The sequence below is a fragment of the Schistosoma haematobium genome, chromosome 1 (genome assembly GCF_000699445.3).
Source record: "Schistosoma haematobium chromosome 1, whole genome shotgun sequence".
NCBI lineage: Eukaryota > Metazoa > Platyhelminthes > Trematoda > Strigeidida > Schistosomatidae > Schistosoma > Schistosoma haematobium.
Genome location: NC_067196.1, coordinates 81,885,038 through 81,908,162, shown reverse-complemented (window position 1 = coordinate 81,908,162; position 23,125 = coordinate 81,885,038). Strand labels below are relative to the sequence as shown.

Here is a 23,125-nt window from a genome sequence, read left to right as displayed (position 1 = left end):
GCCTTAGAAATATTGCTGGCGTCTGCTGGGATCACCGGTTAAGTAATAGTGATGTTAGACACACGGTATTAGGTAATGATGGTAAATCAGTTGATGAGGTTGTGAATCTTCATCGACTGAGATGGTCGGGCCACGTGTTACGTATGCCTGGACACTGATTACCACGACGTGCAATGCTAACCGGTGTTGGAGATGGTTGGAAGAAAGTTAGGGTGGTCAAACCAAAACGTGGCATCAGTGCTTGAAGTCACTGACTTCTAGTCTGAGCCATGTTGGTAGATGCAGACTACTTAGTTGGGGTCCACGTGACTATCGTAACCAATGGTTGGAGACTCTTGGTGACATGGCTCAGAATCGATCACAATGGCGTCGGCGTAAACCCTCTATGTCTTCCCTTAAACTGTGGGATTAAAATTGCTTCATATCTTCCTTTCTACGAACTAATTCTTTCTTCGTGTACTATATCCTTATATGCAATCTTTCTTTCATATATCACCACCTCTGAATTAACTACTTTTATGAATCCGGTGTCCATCTTGTTGTGGTAATGGGGTATGGCAACCTGGACCGATGCATATATGTGCCTGGTCCTACGTTGTAGCTGACTGGCTGTAAAAAATAAGTATTTATATTTGCGATTGTACAGCTTTGAAAATGAATTCGCCGAAAAGAGAACTCTTCGCTGAATTAATCTTTCTTATTTAATGAAAAGACTTAATCTTCATAGGGAACACAGAAATTCTTGATGACATTTTGTTTTAAAAAATGAGAACATAGACCAGATCAGTTTATGTAGAATAGCTTTAAAATATGAAAAAAAAACTTTAGACACATCACTAAAACTCCATAAAGTTGTCACTATCTTTGAACGCTTTTAATTTATTATCAAACGAATATATAAAATCAAACTGATAGATGATAGATATATAAAACTCGTATGACATACTGTATATTCACTGTATGTAGAAGATTCATCCAAATCTTGTTCATCAGTATCTGTTTCATTGACTGATGATGTTAATGAATCGACTGATTGTAAAAGTTTTGATTTAATCTCTTCTTCAATAAGGCATACTTTATGATCAAGAGGATTTTTTATTACATTTTCAGTTGTCATTTGTTCATTTTCTTCAATATTTAAATGATTATCTATTTTTGTTTTTCAAAAATTAAAGAAAACAATAAATATGTTTTACTAGTACAATCAATATAAAATAGGGAACACGTTTCTTTTTCAACTGATGAAGACAGATAATGCTATTTTTTTTTTTGTTTTAATTGCCTGATATAATTAGCCAATATATTTACATCTTAATGCATTATTTTTATTGATACATTAAAACAAACGATACATTCAAATGCTACTATTTTTAAATCCTTCATAATAATAATAATAATAATAATAATAATAATAATAATATAAGCCTACTCATAGTTACCAGAATAAGGATTAATACATGAGTTAAATCATATCGATATAAGAGGATAAAATGAAGAAAAATGTTAAACGCCTCAATAAGAGTAATATTAGAGTTAATGAAATAGAACCGAAAAACAAAAATGGTTTAAAAAAGATGAGATTTATTAAAGAAATAAAAATTTACAAAATAACTTTAAAGATCAAATGATGATAGTATATGAATGCATCTACTATGATGTAACTAATTTTCGATCATGTTAATTAAGGTCTATGACTGTTTATCAAGATTTTCATAATGAATCCTCATTTAGAATGATATATCTCCTAATCTACTTAAAACAACCTATGTTGAAAAATTACTGGTCACACAAATGTGAATTAAAAATGAGCATGTCAAATAATGAAGAATAAGATGATATAGAAAAACGTATAGCAAATAATGGATTATAGTTGTATTCAAAGATCTTTAACCAATTTACTTGATTATATGCTGATTATTGGTTTGAAATGGTGGTCTAACATATATCGATTGATGATTTTAATCAAAGCGCAACAATCTCCTTAACCTTATACTGATTTGAAATGATCTATGTATTATACAAATAACTTTTATCATTAACATGTATCCATCATTCAAATCAAATCATGAAGTCAGTGTACATCTTAAGGATCTGAATAATCACTGGTTTTGTAGTTAAATTATATTTTCAAGTTGATGTACTGATAAGAAATATTCTTTTAATTTCATACATACAGAGTTCCATTTACGATTGATTGATCACTGTGTGGTGATCAATCAATTGTGATTACATCTCAGTCCTATAGGAGGTCGGTCGTGGCTCGGATAGCTCAGTGGTAACGTCTCTGACTGTGAAGTGGGGATGATACGGGATCGAATCCGTCAGGGAGCACCAGTTCCCTAGAGACTACAGGTACACCTTGCTGACGAGTGCCAAGTAGCACGAAAACCGGATTCAAGGTTTCCCGTTGACTACCTCCAACCACCATTCTAGAGTTCCCTTTATTGATCTGAAGATCTGAAAATTGGAGATTTCAGTAGAATAACTTAAATTCATATAATTCCACTTGGTTCTTATCAGCTGCTTGTAGCTTGTATTATTTTAAAATTAAAATCGTCTGCTTAGTAATACAAATGAAAATGATTGGGTGTTATTATGTATTATCATGGTAGAGTAAATATCCCAAGTAAAGTTAATAAGACCGGGAAAATATATAACAAACTAATGTCGTTTGTAAAAGAAGATTTATGAATATAAAAAAACAGTTTAGAAGAGGACCAAACAGCTAAAAATTAGTCGCCTACGTATTGAAATAACAGAACGGAGAGGTTCATGATAATTATCAATAATATGAGATGAAACAAGTTAGTCAAACAAAAAGAATTAATTAAAACGAACTCATCGATATGTTTTTCATCAGATTTCACATATATATATAAATGGACTTTTTTAAAAAATACTAATCAATCACTTACTATCGCTTTTTACACTAGATGCAACAGATTTACTGGATGATTCAGCGGTCATATTTTCTAGTTTTTCATTGATAGGAAGTTTGATCATTTGACCAACAAATAATGTTCGAGACAAGAGTTTATTGATACGACATAATTCTGAAGGAGTTAGATCGAATCGAGCTGCTACACTATTGAATGAATCACCTTCTTGTACCTATGAAAAAATGTCAAACAAAATCTGTTACTAGAGAAACGATTATTTACTGAAAGCACGAAAATGTTTATATTATATCAAAATTAATACAAACGATTGTTATACACCATTTTCCCTAAATTTATGCCACAAAGATTTTTTTCTTCTATCAGACAATGAATGCAAAAGTTCTAATATGTTAGTCACTCGTTTTCTTTAAGGATATATTAGAACTAAAAAAATATGCTATGAGATTTTCAGTATTTAGGGTAACGATAGTTTGTAACTCCTCTATAATACCGCGTAAGTACAAATATGTTTAAAATTGATAATTACTCTGTTCAAACAAACCTGACACAAAGATGTTTGGTACAATATTCGCATAGTTGGAAAACAGATGACTCAAATATTTGAACAGGCACTCAAAGAATATAATTGCTCGAGTTAAATGTTAGACCATACTAAACATTCTATGTACTTATTTCACTCTGGAGAAATCGTATCCTATCCTTTTAAACTTAAGTTTACAACTATTTAACTAGTGGAGAGGAAGAAAACTTCTATACAGTCAATCTCATTATGACAAAATCTACTTATATAAATTGCTCAATACCGGATTTATGTAGGCGGCTATTGGTGAAAACTACTATTCTATCTCTACTGAACGTTTTTCTATAACAGTGAATGCCGGTGGGTGGTCTGTACTCGTCCATGAGAGTTAAGAGGCGTTAGTAAGTAAGTTATTTCTTCTATAACATAACATCTGGATATCTACTATCGCTAAACATATGTTTAGAGATTAACATGGGATATAAACTAAACTTATTCTTCAAAATTATTTCATAAATTATTTACTTTATCTAAATACAATAATAGGTATTCATAACAAAATAATTTATAGTTCATTTGAAGCCTTCAATTGAACTAAACTGATATTTAAAACAGAATTCATAATAAGATGTAATTGGCTCAATAAATAAAAAATTAAGAAATAATTTGGATTCAGTATCTCATTTCATTAATCTCAGCGTAATCAATAAATGGTTGACCATTTCTTCCTATTAATTTGATGTCAGTTTCTTGTATGTTTCTTTTGATTTTAGCCTGTTTTTTCCCTTTCACAAGTATCACATGTATTTCTCAATGCCAAGGTTGGAAATGATAATTTTAAATAAATTAAGCATTGATTAGAGAGTTAATAAAAATAAAGTTAATTCGATTCGGTTATTTATTTACTCTGAAGAAGCTGCTTACATTAAGTCACGAAACTTCAGAAATAAAGATTTTCTACTTATTGGGATATAACAAAAAAATATGTTTATTGTTACGTGTATTGTTTTACACAGTTCAGTATTTATATGACAGGTAGAAATCGTTTTGGGACCTTCATTTAGATTTCTTGGTTAAGGACTCACTTGATCGGATAATTATATATAGAAATGACAGTTTTAATTTCAAAGAGAGTAAGAGCAAAGATTTAAATAAATTTAAGCTTAAATCTTTGTTCTTCCCTTCTTCAATAAAGTAAATAGAATTACATAAGTCTTAATTGTTTTATTTGTCCAAACAGCTAGTTAATAGTTCTGTTCTTTGAAGTTAATTCAATTTGGCTTCGAGTGATGGTTCTATAAACCAATTATTACTATACATGCCATAGTGGTTTCATTATTTCATTTGACAGGTTTGGCCATTACAACAAACGTCATCCATGAAATGTAGAAAAATTTAATTTACATCCTACAATGTACGTTCATTTAAAAGGTGAATGATTATGTATCCAAAGCATGCAGATCGATTAGAATACACTAGGGATTGGTTGTGTTAATGGTTTGAAAACTACGATGTTTCACCTGAGATAGAGACAACTGATCATTATTTCGTAAATTAGGAGGGTTTTTATTGAGAATCTTTTATAAAGTACATAGAGACTTTAGAAATTGTCATTCAGAAGTTAAGTCTAGTCAATGGTCATTTTCAAATTGAATTGATTTAGAAATTGTGATGGATTAATTTAATAAATATTTGTTGTGGACTGAAATATTTTTTGAAGAGTTTGTAAAAAGATAGCAAATCTTGAGAAAACGATAAAGCTTTTAGGTACAACCGATAGGTTGGATGTCGAAACACTATATAATATGAATCACAGTTAGACTAGAACAATTTTAACTACCATGTCTCGCATAATACTGATTTATGCTCTAAGAAGTCAGTTTTGTGGACGATAAATAAAATATCTATTGACAAATACTTGCTCTTTAAGAATGATATACGTAACTCAATTCTATTTCTGAAAATTTTCCTATCTCTTTATAAGACAGAGTGATAGAGAGTAAACTTACAACGTATTCTGTAGTCTGTTGAACACTGTTAGCTTTTACTAGTTTGGTTGTTTCTGAACAATCAGGTTTTTGTTTCTTTTTCCTTTTTTTACTTTCAGGTTTCTTTTGCTTTCCACTTGCAGTTGTAGAGGATTCATTTGTGAATGTTATTCGTTTACGAGTTCGTCTCTTTACTTTTTTAATTCCTTCTGTTTGTTTAACTGTAAATGGTAATAATATTAATTATAATCATAACAGAAACAGAAAATCACTAATCACGACAACATAAGTGAAAAGATTTTGATTAATAAAGTTTATTTTTGAAATCAGTCAGATATAGTCCACTTTATTTCCCTTTATCATTTGAAGTATTACTACACTGTTGTCTTTTATTGAAGGAACTCACAAATTCTGTTTTAATCCTGTTCCTAATTTAGTAACATATTTTGCAACATCAACATACGAAACTTTGTTTTAGTTGAATTTTAAAACCAAAGTTTCGAAAACTCTGTATTCTTGAATTTTAAATTATTATACGTATAGTGGATTACCATTGCACAGTATTGTGGTATTCGCAGGGTCAGCTGCAGATAGAAAAGAGCTAACCATTATTAGGACTACATTACACTGGATATTCTACGCCATATTATTGATTATGATATTACGGTCCAATGGTCACATTTTCACAAGCTATTCCTTTTCAGTATCCATTGATTATTTACAGAGGAGACACTAAAATAACAACATACACAATGCACCATAACGCTTTGGTAAATTAAGTAAACATGATTAGAAATGGGATTTCGGAGTTGAGTATGCTCCATGCATACTGCTATTTTGAATATGACCGCTTTTAGACTTGGACTCAATTTCAGATATGATTAGTATGTGAAAAAACCCAGTCAATCATCCTTACTTACGCCTGTTACCCTTTGTGGAGGAGCATAGGCCACCCACCAGCAATCATCCATAGCTCTAATATAAATAAAACTTAGTACATAAAAAAACAGACGATTTTATTTATTGATAGAATTCGGTGATCAATGCGTGCTTAACAAAAGTCTAGACATTACGTTTAGTCATAGTTATTCTAGGATTCTTTTATAAATTAGCACGCTTTTACTAGCACAACATTATATATTTAGAATATTTTAACTTGTCTGTTGATGATAATGAGAGATTTAACTTTCAAAAACCTTTAAAATAACCAGTATCAATCTTTCAACCTATTATTTTAATGCTATCAAAAGATTATGACTACTTAAACTTGACAATTTTATGGTACCTTTAACATTGAAAGTAGTATCTGCATTTTTTAAAAAATCTTTACCAGTTGGGCGGTTTTCCAAAATTATACCGGTTATAGGTCATCATCACCGAATTCTCAATAGATACTTTCAGGATTTTATGAATAAATTGGAAAAAACAAATTCGACTTCCTAAGAAAATAATTGCATAATCTTAAAAGAATCACGTGACAAGATTATCTTCACTTTTGAAAAACTTAAATATTACTTCATAATTCAAATGATGAAGTATCTAGGACTCAAATTTAGTAACCAAAGCAACTAAAACAAATTATTCAAATTGAATGGTATAATTTAAATGGCAAATTTGTTTTTAGACATAAGTAAGCGCCATTTTTTAATTTGAAATAATTAAAATCTATTTTGTCTGAAAATTTCTTTCAACTAAATGAAAATCATTGAACAGTAGTATGGGGTTGAGTTTTAAGAAATAATAACATAGTAAGCAATTATACAATACGTTCTTAGAATAATGCTATGTACAGTTAACCATGAATGGTTATTGTTTGGATTAGTTAACAGTTTTTAAATAGATGTATCCAATACGGTCCTTTTAGAAAGATAGCTATTTATGAAGTAAGTTTAAATAATAATAACAACAAAAAAGAAAAAAACGTTAACGGGGATAAGTAAAGAGGAGAATGAACAACATTCTTAAATGATATAACTCTATTTGCATTAAGTCATGAAATTACGATTGAATTGTATTTTTAGGGATAAAGGAATGAGTTAAGTGGTCTCGCATGATAAAATTATTACCAGGAAGGAAAATAAATATTTTTTCTTAAAACAGTTTTATTATGTGATTCACATTAATCGACTACTAAATTCATTTAACTTTTATTTTAATTTATTCTTCCATCAAACCAGACTGATGTAATTAAACAGCAGTATAAATAATATATAGGTATCTAGATTTTGTTCGATTATGTTCAATAGTACAATATGTTACAAAGTGATGCCAATAGTGTTTGAACCAGTATTTTCATCAAGTACGTTTTATCGCTTTTGGATGTATTATTATACCATCCGAATAAACGTCGAAAATACAAACGCAGTAAAGTTAAGGACTATGGATTTGGGAATGCCCCTGATATACTAAGGAGTTTATTAACCAACCAGATAATGAAAGCTTAACTGATGGAAAATACGTGATTTTCAACGTCCAAATACTTATTTTTATAGATTAAACCATGAACTCATGTTAGCTAGACCAACACTAAAAACCTGGAAGGACTGGATGGTCTTTTCGTCCTGGTATGGGATTCCTCATTAGTGCGTATCTATGACCTTGTACCCAGGATCGCAACCCAGTACATTTGGTCTCGTGCACGAACGCTTAAATTTATGACCACTGATCAGGCATCTAATAGTGTTAATTTCTAACCCCAATCAATCCACTACATTGCGCAATCTTTGTTTATTGCCCATGGTGGATAACTATCTCTCGCCCGATACAGAACAAACTTCACTGGTCGCAACTTCCGTTAATCAATATTTATTATTCATTTTTTCGTTAGCTTATTCTTAACATTAACTAAGATCCATCTAGCAAGGAAACACTTTCATATCGTGCTTATTAATAATCCTCTAGATATCCTCCAATGTTTCTATGGGGTATTTGAGCCTTTTTATTCACACCATTTATACCACAATAATCAGAGGCTTAATTATTCGGTAAACTTTTATGATTTTGGTCAATCTCCAATTATTTTCAAAGATTAATGTCACCACTAATTGTATATAACTATTCTCATTCTACATATTTATAAATAATCTAGATTTTAAAAATGTAATTTCAAATTATTAATGAACAAAAACAACTTACATGTCCATGACATTATCATTTATTCATTGAATTCTTAAATAACCCATAAAATCATTTTTCCCTATTGTAAGTAAACATTATTGACGTCTTATGACTTATATTGTTCTTACTATACGAAAAAACGTCAGTGTCTGAACAAAACTGGATAAACTTCAAGAGAATATCTATTTCTAAACCTTATATACATATATACATATTCTTTGACAATTTTGATTTTCATCATTCCTCTGAAGAAACTCAAGCTAGCTAGAGTACTAAATGGAACGTTGAAATTATTCAAATTTCAATAGCTGAGATTATTGAAAAAGTAAATTTCACATTTTTATTGAAAGTTTATTCAAGAGTAAATTTCAGGCGAATAGTATTTCGAGAACTGAACGACTTTTTAGTTTGTTATTTTCATGATGCTTCACATTAATCACATTCTTGATAAGTTAGACTAACACAATAGCTTTTAAATAACGAGGCATGAATAGGTGGAATATTCTGAGTTTAGCATATAGTTTAAGAGATTTTCTTGTAATGAGATGACATTATATGAATTTCTGAAAAAGACTAGTTGATTTAATCTCACTTTATTTTAATAGCTCATGGAGAAAATTTGACTGGCTTCAAGAACCATGCTCTTTCAATGCATCAAAGTATTGACCTATATCAAATTATCATGACAGCTATAACAATTTTCGAATGTTTAAAAATCCTTAACTGAATATAAATCATTGAGTTTCAGTTTACTTATCAAAAGAATACTGAAAGTTTATTGAAAGAGAAAACATCATATTGTCGATTCATCGTTCTACACAGCTACAAGATATTTGAAAAGGATATCAATAGTTTTGTCTTCTATTTTTTGGATGATACTTAAATGCCATTCACTTATAATGAAAACAAGTAACCTTTATACTATTTTAAACAATCAGCTACAATTTATTTTTATTTATTGTACGCGTTTTGAGTAGGTATATAACAAATCATTATTACTTTTTTGTACTATCGTCATATAGACACACAAAAATACAAACACAACAATTTTTATAACTTCTCATTTATCTTAGTTACTCACGTGAATGTTGGGAAGTGTAATTTACAATTCGACTATGAATAATTACAGAAAATAAGTTAGTTGTTCGCAGATTTTTATTATATTCATAGTTGAGATTACAGAGAGGATACAAGTGCCCAAGTAGGGGATAAATATGCAGACAGGTCAGAATGTATGTCGTATGATAGCAATACGAGTTTGAAAATGCTCAAACACGCTACAGAACATGTATATACATACAAGGAGATATGTACACATTTTAATTTTCTAAGTAGGATGAAAATTTTATGTTTACACTGAAGCATTTAAAGAGAAACTGAATTGATTTTCAAGGTCAAATCTGATGAGTGTAATGAAAAGAAAAAAACCAACGAAAATAATGTGAAAAATGAAAGCGTTGAGATAATTTATTGTATTTATATTAAATTGTATGACCAGGATTTCAACATAACAAAGGGTTTCAAACTAGCTGACTGTTCAAATGTCTAAAACTAAAATTGAATAAATGTCCAGTGATGGAGAAGATTTGTAGCTCAGGTGGATGACTTTGGTGGAGTTTTGTTCTCTGAGCTGGATAGTTCGGTCGTGGAGCTTGTGCTGATGATGTCATTCAGAAGAACGGTCAAAGCTCTACGACCAAACCATCCAGCTCAGAGAATAAAACTCCACCAAAAATGTCCAGTGAGTTTCTATACATTGTCAGTGGATCTAAATTCGTAAAACGCAATGTTGGACTAAATATAAATTTGAAATTTCGATTAGATTCTGTCGTTATTTGGTATTCATTTATTTAAATTTAAATAATATCATTGGAAGCTGTTATAGTTACAGATTAAGAGGTGACCTCATCGATGCAACAATCAATTTCCATTAAATAAGTTTCAGTTTCTAAGCATACTTCATCTGATTCAAATTGTGCAATCGGGTAGTGACATCAATAATTCACGAGTAAATAATATACCACAATGTAGATAAAACAATTCAAAGCGAACGGGAAGCATTAAATGCTTACAGTAGTTATTTGTGCATACATAAAGTGCTTAGCAATTATCATTATACGGTTTTGTAGAGAATATAGAATTTTCATAGATTTTAAATCACGAACTGATCTTCGCTTGACAACCATTGAACACCAGGAAACACTGGGTAGCTGTCAATTTAAACTACGGAAATCTTTAGCAGTATGCAGTAACAAAATTCTTCTGCTAAAATTTTATCGATGTTCTTTTTTATATTGTTAAAGAACTAGAACTCTTTTACAACTAAATATGATGTATAATTCGCTGGATAAGACCGGAATTAATGTGACAGTGTAAAAGTCATATAATGCAAATGAACTAGCTATTTAAGAGTTTCTTTGTATCCCTTTATATATCAGTCACAAGAATGGAGACAAGAATACTACACGACAGTTGAGGCATCCATTTATGAATATCGGTACATGTAACGAGATTTATTATGAAACCATTCAGAGAACAGTTGAACCGGTTTCAAACATGAAATAGCCTAAGAAAGTATATAACATATAACAAATCGTAAATACGCAAGACTCCCATGGTAAAAATTAGAACAACTCATATAAACAAACAATAATGTCTTCAAATAGGTCTGCATCAGGATTTACAAAATTATACATAAATATTCATATGAAAATATAAAACTCAACAAGATATCTTATGAGTCAATGATCACAATGAAACAGTTTGCATTACTACACATATAAAGTAAACAGCAGAAATTAATAGTAGTGAAACAAATATACTGTTAATGATATGATTGAGAAAACTACAACAGTTCTAGTCAACAGTTCAACAGAGTAAGTAAGTCAAATTTGAAAAGACTATTGTTAATAAAAAAATTACTCAAGTTACGTATGTGATTCGAAACACAGCAGCTCATTGTATTTATTCAACACTTTCTCAATCGAGATAGGAGATATCCCACAATTCGTTGGCACAAACTAAATGATAGTACGCACGAAATAGCCATATCCACACTGCGATCAATGAAACATACACTGTCTTGATTGGCATAATATTTTCATATCACTATTTAGATGAAACTAAAGATAATACATAAATTATCTGTTTCTAATCCTACTGCAAAAAGTAATATACTATAAAATAGTACCTAATTAACTTGATCGCGTTAGATGACAGTTAACGTCAGAGATACTTATTAATAACAGAAAATATGACAGTGAAAATTTCAGTACGAGCAGACACATTCACAACTGAATAAACCAAACACGTCAATTCATTTACTAAATACACATGATATGGTTCACACTATTCCACTGTATACTTCCAACACAAATACACAAATATCGGTTTCCAAATGGTATCGAACAACCACAAAAATTCAATTATCTAATCACAACAGCATAATCAATTACCTGACAAATGAAATTACATACTACTGACTTATTAACTATTCATTATGTTGGAAATCAATACTGACCGACACATGATTATTGGAACACTGACATGTTCTCAAGTTTAATTAGCAATAATTTGTTGCAGAAAATTCTAAACAGGATTAATTTGAATAATTTTGTACTTAGAGGACAAATTATCTCACAAAATCCACTACGGATAATTCCTTTCAAAATATATAATCTCAGAAGTAGTCAGGCGAACACACTTGAACTGAACTTTCCATAATCTTAAGAAACCGTGAATAAGATTGCCAGATTCGTGTTGGTGGTTATGTTGATGGTCAAGTATTTCTGGTTGGATAACAGGGATGTGATTCACTGATTTATGAGTAGAGCTTCTAGTTGAATTTATTCGTTTAGTTACAAACCATTATTGAACAGTAAACTACGAATACATCTTTTGTTTCCAACAACGAAATCATTGATTGTTCGTATTCAAACCTCCAAATACACATAGTTGACTTATGTCGAGTAGCGTGATGAGTAGATTAGTTGCAGACTTTAGAGTGAATCTCTGTGACGAGTCGTTTCAGTTCATGTCACTTGTTATGTGTAAACCACACAGAACACAGAATCACGATGTAGATCGAGACCATGATTGTAGCAGATCCAGTTCAGTTATCTTCCACATTTCTTCGTCCAACAAGTCACCTCATCTCCTTTTACATACCTAAACGAGATCAAGACAGTTTTCACGACAATGAAAATAAATTCCAACGTCACTCGAGTCATCCAGTATCTCTTATATGCTTTCTTTGAAATAATTGACGGTAGTTGATGCCGAGGACTATAAGTTTCGTAACATTCTTCACTGGGTATTTCGTACCATTCATTCCACATTTGACATATTACTTGTCCAAATCATGTTTTGAGTTATTTAGCTTGACATGGAGTCCCACAAATTCTTACAGTTTCTACTAGTAGTCTTATGAAAACTTTCCACATTTATAGAAATTCTTCATAGCAAGTTAATTCAATATGCATATAGGCATGGACGAGTAATAATAATAATAATAACAATCACATGTCCTAAATGAATTCTCGCTATTGTCGACACCATTAACATTTATTCTAATATTCGGTAATATTTCTAGTTTATATGTTGGAAAATGTACACTCAGTCGTGGTCAAATAGTGAAAAACGAAAGTCTGAAGTTATTCAGTGACAGTAGTCACTTGACTTTTCAACTGAATTCATAATTAAACAGTTTATACCACTACTTGTTAGTACATTTTTAATAGCTTCATTAAAATCAAGACAAACATATTCACGTCATGTATAAATGTCTGTGTGAACCAACCCCATTTACCTTGTTTGATAGTGAGTTATTTTGAAGACCAGAAGTTCGAACAACTAATTCTGAAATATTCAGTAGGCTGATTCTATAACCACTGTTCGTAAAAATTAGGAGTGCAGTAATAAAATACTTCCACAACCTTATGTCAAATTTTCGTAACCACATGGTGTTTCGTGTTTCTAGTACTCAGTTGATTCAGTAGAATACTGGAGTGAGGTAGTATGCGAAATGTAAAACTCATGTGGATGATTTTGTTGGAGTTTCGTTGTCTGAACTGGATGGATCAATCTTGCATTTTTCATTTCCAATTCTTCTGAACAGCATCATCAGCACAAACTTCAGTTGGAAGTGAGACATTCTAATTTCTCCACACACGACTAACAGCATGTCCTGTCGACCGTGAGCTTGACCGAATGTTGTTTACTTCTAGTCTGTCACTATGTGCATATTTATTTTGATTGTCTCCCCCCTCCATTGACATGATTTATGACCCTGTTTGAAAACCATCCAGTTCTAAGAACGAAACTAAACCGGAAACTTCCTCAAGTGAGTCAGGTGACCTGACTATACTTACTGGACTAATCTGGAGGCGACTGTAATTGAAGAGATTCTGGTTAACTAACGGAGTGTATGGATGTTTCCTAGTGATTGAATGGGAGACATTTTTGATACTAACATTGATTTCGTCTGAAACTCCGATATGATAATTGTTATTCCAACGGAGAGATTATTACATGGTTCGATAGATGTACTTTCCCTTAACTGAAATGATTGTGAATGAGCTACATGCTATTGTACAACTTGTAAATTCTTGAATATTACGTTGCACTGTTTCTCATTATTTTTCTTTGAACTTCTGAGAAATGTTTAGCCGTGTTGCATAATGTATTGATACCAATTATGTTACATTATATATAATGTTGCTATTATTATGTTGTCATATATTATTACATTATTACACTGTTATATATATATATATATATATATATATATATATATATATATATATATATATATATATATATATATATATATATATATAGATATAGATATATAGATATATATATACATGCAGAGATTGCTTAAGTGCATATCAGTGGTTGACAGAATACTGTATTCTAAGTTTACCGTTTCGTACTTAACCTACAATTTTGAATAATGCTACTATTATATTTGTTTTTTTAGTAGTAACATTTGATGTTGTTGTATGAGTATCAAAATTTGTTTTTATTCAGAACATTCGAGCGAAATTGTAAGGTTCAGTCACTTTTTGAATAAACCATCAAAAATTAGGAAACCTAACCCAAATACTCTCTGTTCCTTCGCATTTTCCCTACTCACCTTATATTTGGAAGTATTTAAGTGATGTGATATGCGCTTTTATTCTTGAAGAACTTAAGGTGCTACAGTGAAATGTTTTTAATCACGATCCAAAATCTTATATATATTACTGAAATATAATGGTATATTTGAGGTATGTATGCATTAAAATGAGCTATTCCAAATTTTTCTTCGCTTCTCTTGACAAAAATTAGTATCGGTTTGAATGAATATTTGAAAACATGTTTATGTCATATAAAGTCTGGATACTCTGTCTAGTCCATAAACGTTTAACTATAGTTTTGTACCATAAATGAAGTAAAATGAAATGTTTTTGTACTATTAGTAATCAACAGTTTTCTGTTATTTTTCTAAAATCATCAGGCTTAATACTTATCAATTGAAGATGAACAAACATTGTGTTGTAAAATTGCTTTAGTTGGATAGAAAGTGACTATCTCTATTTTCTTCATTCACAATCATCATTAGTTGTATTATTGCTGTAATAGCACCTTGCACACTATCCAAAGCAGATGACTGTTTTACTGGACTCAATTCCATTTTTTTGATTTGATTGTTCTAATCCACACAGTAGTTTTGGAATATCAAGGAATGCAATCACTTGTTAACTGGTATAAGAGTAGGTTCCAAACTTATTCATTCCATCAGGGCTATTCAATTCATACACACCAGTGGTTTGTAATCAGAGTTTTTCATTTCTTTTTAGTAAACCTACTATATCCACTAATCCAGTTTAAGCACCTAACCTACACTAGTCAATTAAAAGCAGAGATTAGAAGGTCTCTAGAGTAGATCATGAACCCACGGCTGTATGAGGATATTTCAAGAATGATAACAGACTTTATTTTCTGGCATATAATCAAGCGGTTTGACTGGTTAACTTATAGTTTGTAGAGGGCTGATTTAAAACTATCACTTATTTGCATTAGATTTAGTTTTCAGTCTATGTTTTTACATAATCATTTGACTGTCAGTGTTTTTGTTATTCTCTGAAATTACATATTAATTTGAGAATCACTATGATCCACTTACTTTTACACATCCAAAGTACGTAGAAATCTTCTTACAATTTCGGATCAGTAAAATTAAGGTTTTTGTCATCATACAAATAATTAGCGAATGACTTATTATGCTAAAAAACACAATCAATTGCGATGTTAACTTACAATCTGAATAAAACTGAATGAAATGTAAGAATAATACAAAAATCAAATAGAAACTAGTCTATATATCGTCTGTTGCTACATGCCATTATTATTTTCCATCCTCAATTAATAAACATTAATCAATAACTTTCCTGTGTCTCCATGTGACAAAAAAAGAAGGGAGAAGGAAAAAAATTGTAAAAAAGAAAACGATCCTTAGATAATATAAAGGTTTCTAGGGAAATAAAACATCCCCACTTTTTCTGTTCACTTTGAAGAGGAAAACAAAATAATTTAATCCATAAGATAGATTTCTATTGAAAATAACAATTTTGGATCAAAAATCACTTTTTTCTTTTTATTATGACTTCTGCTGTTCACATTTTCTATGCTTCTACATAGGGTTCGATATATATGTGTTATGGTGAGACTAGAACTAGTTCATTTAAACAACAGTTTTGTTCGATTTGTATCATTGCTCAAAAAAAAAAGAAAAACAATTCCTTTTTTTCATGTCGTTTCGTTTTGTTTTGTTTCAGTAACCTTTATTTTTATTGGTTAATTTTCCCTTGATAACCTATTTTTCTTGTTTTAATTTAACAATCTAACCTCAGAATGGAATCAAACAAGAAAAGTACAGTTTTAAGATTTATTAAAAAATAATTATTCGTTTCTATCTTAATGATTGTTAAATAATTAGTAACTATACATTTTCTAATTAATCGGTTTATTGTTAGTTGACCCTCTATAGTTAAAGTGTAATAGTAACGTCAATGGAAATTCATTTCCTGTTTGAGATTCAACCTTCATTTGTTAAGTTCCTTTAATGGACATAATTAATTATAAAAAAGTTTACAATTATTACTCACAATTAACGTAAAGTACAAGATGTACATATTACTGATGATTGTTGATAAATAGAATGCACAACACAACAAGTTTCAGAAGGTTATCCATAAATTGCAGATAAAAATTATCATGATGATTTATATTCTATATAATATTTTCTTTAAAAATACTAAGAGATAGTTGGTAGTAAACTTTAACTCCAAAGAACGATAATAAGAATACTAATCGTTTAATACAGTGTTATAAATTTAATACGAAATCGAAATAGTATAATAATGTAATAATATATGACAACATAATAATAGCAACATTATATATAATGTAACATAATTGGTATCAATACATTATGCAACACGGCTAAACATTTCTCAGAAGTTCAAAGAAAAATAATGAGAAACAGTGCAACGTAATATTCAAGAATTTACAAGTTGTACAATAGCATGTAGCTCATTCACAATCATTTCAGTTAAGGGAAAGTACATCTATCGAACCATGTAATAATCTCTCCGTTGGAATAACAATTATCATATCGGAGTTTCAGACGAAATCAATGTTAGTATCAAAAATGTCTCCCATTCAATCACTAGGAAACATCCATACACTCCGTTAGTTAACCAGAATCTCTTCAATTACAGTCGCCTCCAGATTAGTCCAGTAAGTATAGTCAGGTCACCTGACTCACTTGAGGAAGTTTCCGGTTTAGTTTCGTTCTTAGAACTGGATGGTTTTCAAACAGGGTCATAAATCATGTCAATGGAGGGGGGAGACAATCAAAATAAATATGCACATAGTGACAGACTAGAAGTAAACAACAGTCGGTCAAGCTCACGGTCGACAGGACATGCTGTTAGTCGTGTGTGGAGAAATTAGAATGTCTCACTTCCAACTGAAGTTTGTGCTGATGATGCTGTTCAGAAGAATTGGAAATGAAAATGCAAGATTGATCCATCCAGTTCAGACAACGAAACTCCAACAAAATCATCCACATGAGTTTTACATTTCGCATACTACCTCACTCCAGTATTCTACTGAATCAACTGAGTACTAGAAACACGAAACACCATGTGGTTACGAAAATTTGACATAAGGTTGTGGAAGTATTTTATTACTGCACTCCTAATTTTTACGAACAGTGGTTATAGAATCAGCCTACTGAATATTTCAGAATTAGTTGTTCGAACTTCTGGTCTTCAAAATAACTCACTATCAAACAAGGTAAATGGGGTTGGTTCACACAGACATTTATACATGACGTGAATATGTTTGTCTTGATTTTAATGAAGCTATTAAAAATGTACTAACAAGTAGTGGTATAAACTGTTTAATTATGAATTCAGTTGAAAAGTCAAGTGACTACTGTCACTGAATAACTTCAGACTTTCGTTTTCACTATTTGACCACGACTGAGTGTACATTTTCCAACATATAAACTAGAAATATTACCGAATATTAGAATAAATGTTAATGGTGTCGACAATAGCGAGAATTCATTTAGGACATGTGATTGTTATTATTATTATTATTACTCGTCCATGCCTATATGCATATTGAATTAACTTGCTATGAAGAATTTCTATAAATGTGGAAAGTTTTCATAAGACTACTAGTAGAAACTGTAAGAATTTGTGGGACTCCATGTCAAGCTAAATAACTCAAAACATGATTTGGACAAGTAATATGTCAAATGTGGAATGAATGGTACGAAATACCCAGTGAAGAATGTTACGAAACTTATAGTCCTCGGCATCAACTACCGTCAATTATTTCAAAGAAAGCATATAAGAGATACTGGATGACTCGAGTGACGTTGGAATTTATTTTCATTGTCGTGAAAACTGTCTTGATCTCGTTTAGGTATGTAAAAGGAGATGAGGTGACTTGTTGGACGAAGAAATGTGGAAGATAACTGAACTGGATCTGCTACAATCATGGTCTCGATCTACATCGTGATTCTGTGTTCTGTGTGGTTTACACATAACAAGTGACATGAACTGAAACGACTCGTCACAGAGATTCACTCTAAAGTCTGCAACTAATCTACTCATCACGCTACTCGACATAAGTCAACTATGTGTATTTGGAGGTTTGAATACGAACAATCAATGATTTCGTTGTTGGAAACAAAAGATGTATTCGTAGTTTACTGTTCAATAATGGTTTGTAACTAAACGAATAAATTCAACTAGAAGCTCTACTCATAAATCAGTGAATCACATCCCTGTTATCCAACCAGAAATACTTGACCATCAACATAACCACCAACACGAATCTGGCAATCTTATTCACGGTTTCTTAAGATTATGGAAAGTTCAGTTCAAGTGTGTTCGCCTGACTACTTCTGAGATTATATATTTTGAAAGGAATTATCCGTAGTGGATTTTGTGAGATAATTTGTCCTCTAAGTACAAAATTATTCAAATTAATCCTGTTTAGAATTTTCTGCAACAAATTATTGCTAATTAAACTTGAGAACATGTCAGTGTTCCAATAATCATGTGTCGGTCAGTATTGATTTCCAACATAATGAATAGTTAATAAGTCAGTAGTATGTAATTTCATTTGTCAGGTAATTGATTATGCTGTTGTGATTAGATAATTGAATTTTTGTGGTTGTTCGATACCATTTGGAAACCGATATTTGTGTATTTGTGTTGGAAGTATACAGTGGAATAGTGTGAACCATATCATGTGTATTTAGTAAATGAATTGACGTGTTTGGTTTATTCAGTTGTGAATGTGTCTGCTCGTACTGAAATTTTCACTGTCATATTTTCTGTTATTAATAAGTATCTCTGACGTTAACTGTCATCTAACGCGATCAAGTTAATTAGGTACTATTTTATAGTATATTACTTTTTTCAGTAGGATGAGAAGCAGATTATTAAGTCTATACCGATTGTTCTTGAAGCTATCTGAAAAGTGTTAACTGTTTATGATGAGAAGAAATGATATTGCTTGCTTATTTTACCGCTAGAGAAATGTCTTATGTGGCTTACTGATAAACTGTCCGGTCATTCATCTACATGGGTGCAAAATGCTAACAACTCGCTAGCTTTTTTTTTACAAAGTTTTCATACGTTGAGGATGACAGTGCCACGTTTAATTATTTGGGTATTATACATAGGAAAAGAAATTCTTCAGAGGTCCGATTACATGATAGTTTTTCACTCAACCTTTTGGTTTAAAGGAAGAAGCTATTATGATGAGTGGCTCTCGTAGTAATGATGAAAACTTTCTGACTTATCGAGGTTCATGAACCGAATCATCCATCATGAAACACTTGAAGTGTAGTAAATTTTTTGTTTGAATTTTATAGCAATCGAAATTTATGATTACCTAAATATCATTTACGCACTGTACTTAAATACCAATATATCTGACGGCATGACTATAATTCGTGGACAAACAATCAGATATAATATAACGAGTAATAAATTATAGAGCGAAATTCATTCATCCATTTGGCTAAATAGAGTTTAGGCATTATATCTGATGTCAGTTCGTGGCGAAAACCCTAAACCTAATTTTTAACCTTAACCACCAACCGTAAACCATAATTCTAACTGTTTTACAGCTCTCATTTTGTCCTAATTAATAGGTATCCGTTCTCAGGGTCACTTTAGCGTCCCTCAAAGGTCGTCCATAAATTATAGTCTTACTGATCTGACTTTAAAAAGTCCTTGTTAAAGAAACTGATTAAAATAAAGACGTTGTTGATTTTTTAACTGTTTAGCGAACGTTATTTTATACAGTCTTTAGATTTGTGCGCAACATCTGTCATAGTGAAAAAGAATGTATAAAGTTCCAATTTAGTACGTTTGGTAAAACCTGTTGGATTACTGAAAGTTCTAAGTGAGTTTTTCAGAAAAACACACATTCCTCAGTGTTGTTAAATTTTTGAAATTGCGTTTAAGTCATGAAACATAAAAGCAGTGATTTTGCATATAAATAAGAATAATTTCGGTAAAATACATGTCTTTAAACACACGTACATTGAAGTACAAAGTAGGACTTCAAAACGCCCACATGGAAAATAAGCAGAGCATCAGAAAGGTGTGCAAAAGTCAAGACCGAAATTAGTTCAGAACCCACCAAAATATAACAGAATACTCTATCATATTAATCTATGCATCTTATGTAATATGCACATGTGTGTAACATATGTTGCAACCAGTTATTTTAAAAGCCGAGACTTACTATCATTAGCGTTTTCTTCAACTATACTATTTTCCTGTGACTTAGAATTGAAAGGATTTGTGTTTGTCAATGTTGCAGATACCGTTCGCAATTTTGCTGCGATGTTCGACAAGCGCATCGTTGACTTTGTCCCATCATACAAAGATTTCGATCTAAAGACTTATTCGAAAGACGACTGAATTTCTTACCTATGTAAAAACGCCTGAGCGCTATTAAAACCTGCTTTTTCTCGGAAACTCATTTTCACCTACATTTTACACAGTTTGAACAATGCGGGTTAGGCTTTGACTATAATGACCTTGAAAGTGGAGCAACTAATGATTATGAATTTTTGCTTTGAATCCGTGACAGTTTCGCACACATGTTTATCATATGAATTATCCGTGTATGTTTGATCTGTGATGACATATTTTATGCATATGAAAGCAAGTCTAAAGCAAAATTGATTATTGGCAAATCCTTTACAATTTTTATTAGTCTTCAGTCTTCAGTAATAAGGATAGTAGGTTGGTGAACCTGTATTAATCCTGACACATTTCTATCCAGTGAAGGTCCAGCTTTTCCTTGAAAGTATTCACTGATGGGGCTGATACCACTTGTTCGGGTAAGGCGTTCCAATGATTGACTACTCGATGAGAAAAACGGGAAGCGTTGTCGTTCCAACTTAGAGGACATAAGGTTTACAGAAAGCACTTTGTTTTGTAGCGCTACTAAACTTTAAATGTTATTTCAGATTCTCTATGATACTATACGATCATCAAATTACGAGTCCGAATTCATCGCGTTTCCAGATTACTACGTGATATGTCTTCGACTTAAGATCACTTAAGTAAGCAGCCCCACCTTCTGGGTTCTACTTTAGAGGATTATGATGTTTGCTGAATCAATAGAAGTATTCGGTCATAGAAGCGTAATGGTTAAACACTATTGCTTCTAAGAAAATAATATTTTATGCGTTATATATGAATTTAGAACACGTAAGTATGAATTAACTTCATGGAATTAATAATCAATAGTGCAAACATAGACACACTGTGACTGCCAGTAGAATCGAATTCATCCGCACAGGAGGGAAATATATGTCAAATGAAATTGATTTAACGCAGTTCCAAACGTCAATGTGATATTACAAACAAGCAATCTATGTGAGTTGAAATCATTCGTATATTTCAATTTCTGCTCGACCAATAATCTTTGTGACTGAGGGTTTTCTATGTCCAGTGACATGAATATTATATCACAAATGTGGAATAAACTCATTTGACATGAGACTATCGTCTATATATACTGGCATTGGCACATCTATATCTTTGATGCGTTAGTAATAGACGTAATCCGAAATTTGTGGATTCGTCACCATTGGATCTTACTTGGAAATCACATCACAATCCTAACTGAATCGTCCTAATTTGATGGTCAGCAAAATGACATCTATCACTTCTGAAGAACACGTTTAGACAAGGAAGAGAATATTATATTTTATTCAAAAAGAGTGACCATGCACGCATGACGGAGCTGAGAAATCTCGATTACTTTCATGTAATAAAATATTTGGTTGTCAGTAGGCACTAGTCATAGAATCAAACAAAGGTCAAAATTTTTTTATTGCCAGTTAATCGAGAATTTTATAGTTCATTAGCCGAATATGCATTGATAATGTAATTACGTAGGACAAACTAAAGTACTGGATTCAAGGGAACTAGGATTTACCAGTTCTGTTAAACGGAATTGAATTTTATGGTTTCCTGAATCAGTGGTAAGTGGAAGGTTTGTAACAGCTTATGTTGATTAGTTAAGAGTTGACCTCAAACAACTAAGCATATGTTAAAGCAGCATAGTTCAAGCATTCATTCAGTTCCTTATTTTGTATAGGCGTTATATTTCCTATTACCTTATATTGAATGTTGAGAGGCTTTGTTTGTCTGAACAGTTAATCCCACTCTCCACTATGACTGTGCGGAGATATAAATAAAGACCTATTCACTACTAGTCTAGTTTCTCCTATCACTTACACTAAGGTTACCAACTGGCACGAAACTAGTGAGCCCTGTGAAACACAAATGTGGTTTCATTTTTTATTGAAAAAATGTATTTCTTTTACTTGATCGTAAAAGTAGACCTGATTATCCGTAACCTAAGATTGGTTTTTATATTTATACATAATTTTTTCATCTTAAGGTATTCGTGTTGTAGTAACCATTTTTCATGTTAATTTTATTACTATATTTGTCATATGCCTCATATCAGACTCAATACAAAACCAAAGCCTGGAG

The 23,125-nt window shown here is 31.3% G+C and overlaps 1 protein-coding gene across 1 annotated transcript in view; it reads right to left on the bottom strand.

Annotated features, from left to right (window-relative positions):
• MS3_00002262 (uncharacterized protein) overlaps positions 1-21,159 on the bottom strand; it is a 57,923-nt gene extending 36,764 nt beyond the window's left edge. Inside the window, exons 1-5 of the mRNA XM_051209835.1 lie at positions 21,041-21,159; positions 20,853-21,004; positions 5,430-5,629; positions 2,916-3,111; positions 947-1,149 (exon numbers count right to left, since the gene is read on the bottom strand). Coding sequence (XP_051075299.1) covers positions 947-1,149; positions 2,916-3,111; positions 5,430-5,629; positions 20,853-21,004; positions 21,041-21,093 — 804 coding nt within the window. The 5' untranslated portion in view covers positions 21,094-21,159. The remainder of the gene's footprint in view (positions 1-946; positions 1,150-2,915; positions 3,112-5,429; positions 5,630-20,852; positions 21,005-21,040) is intronic.
• Positions 21,160-23,125: the final 1,966 nt, after the last annotated feature.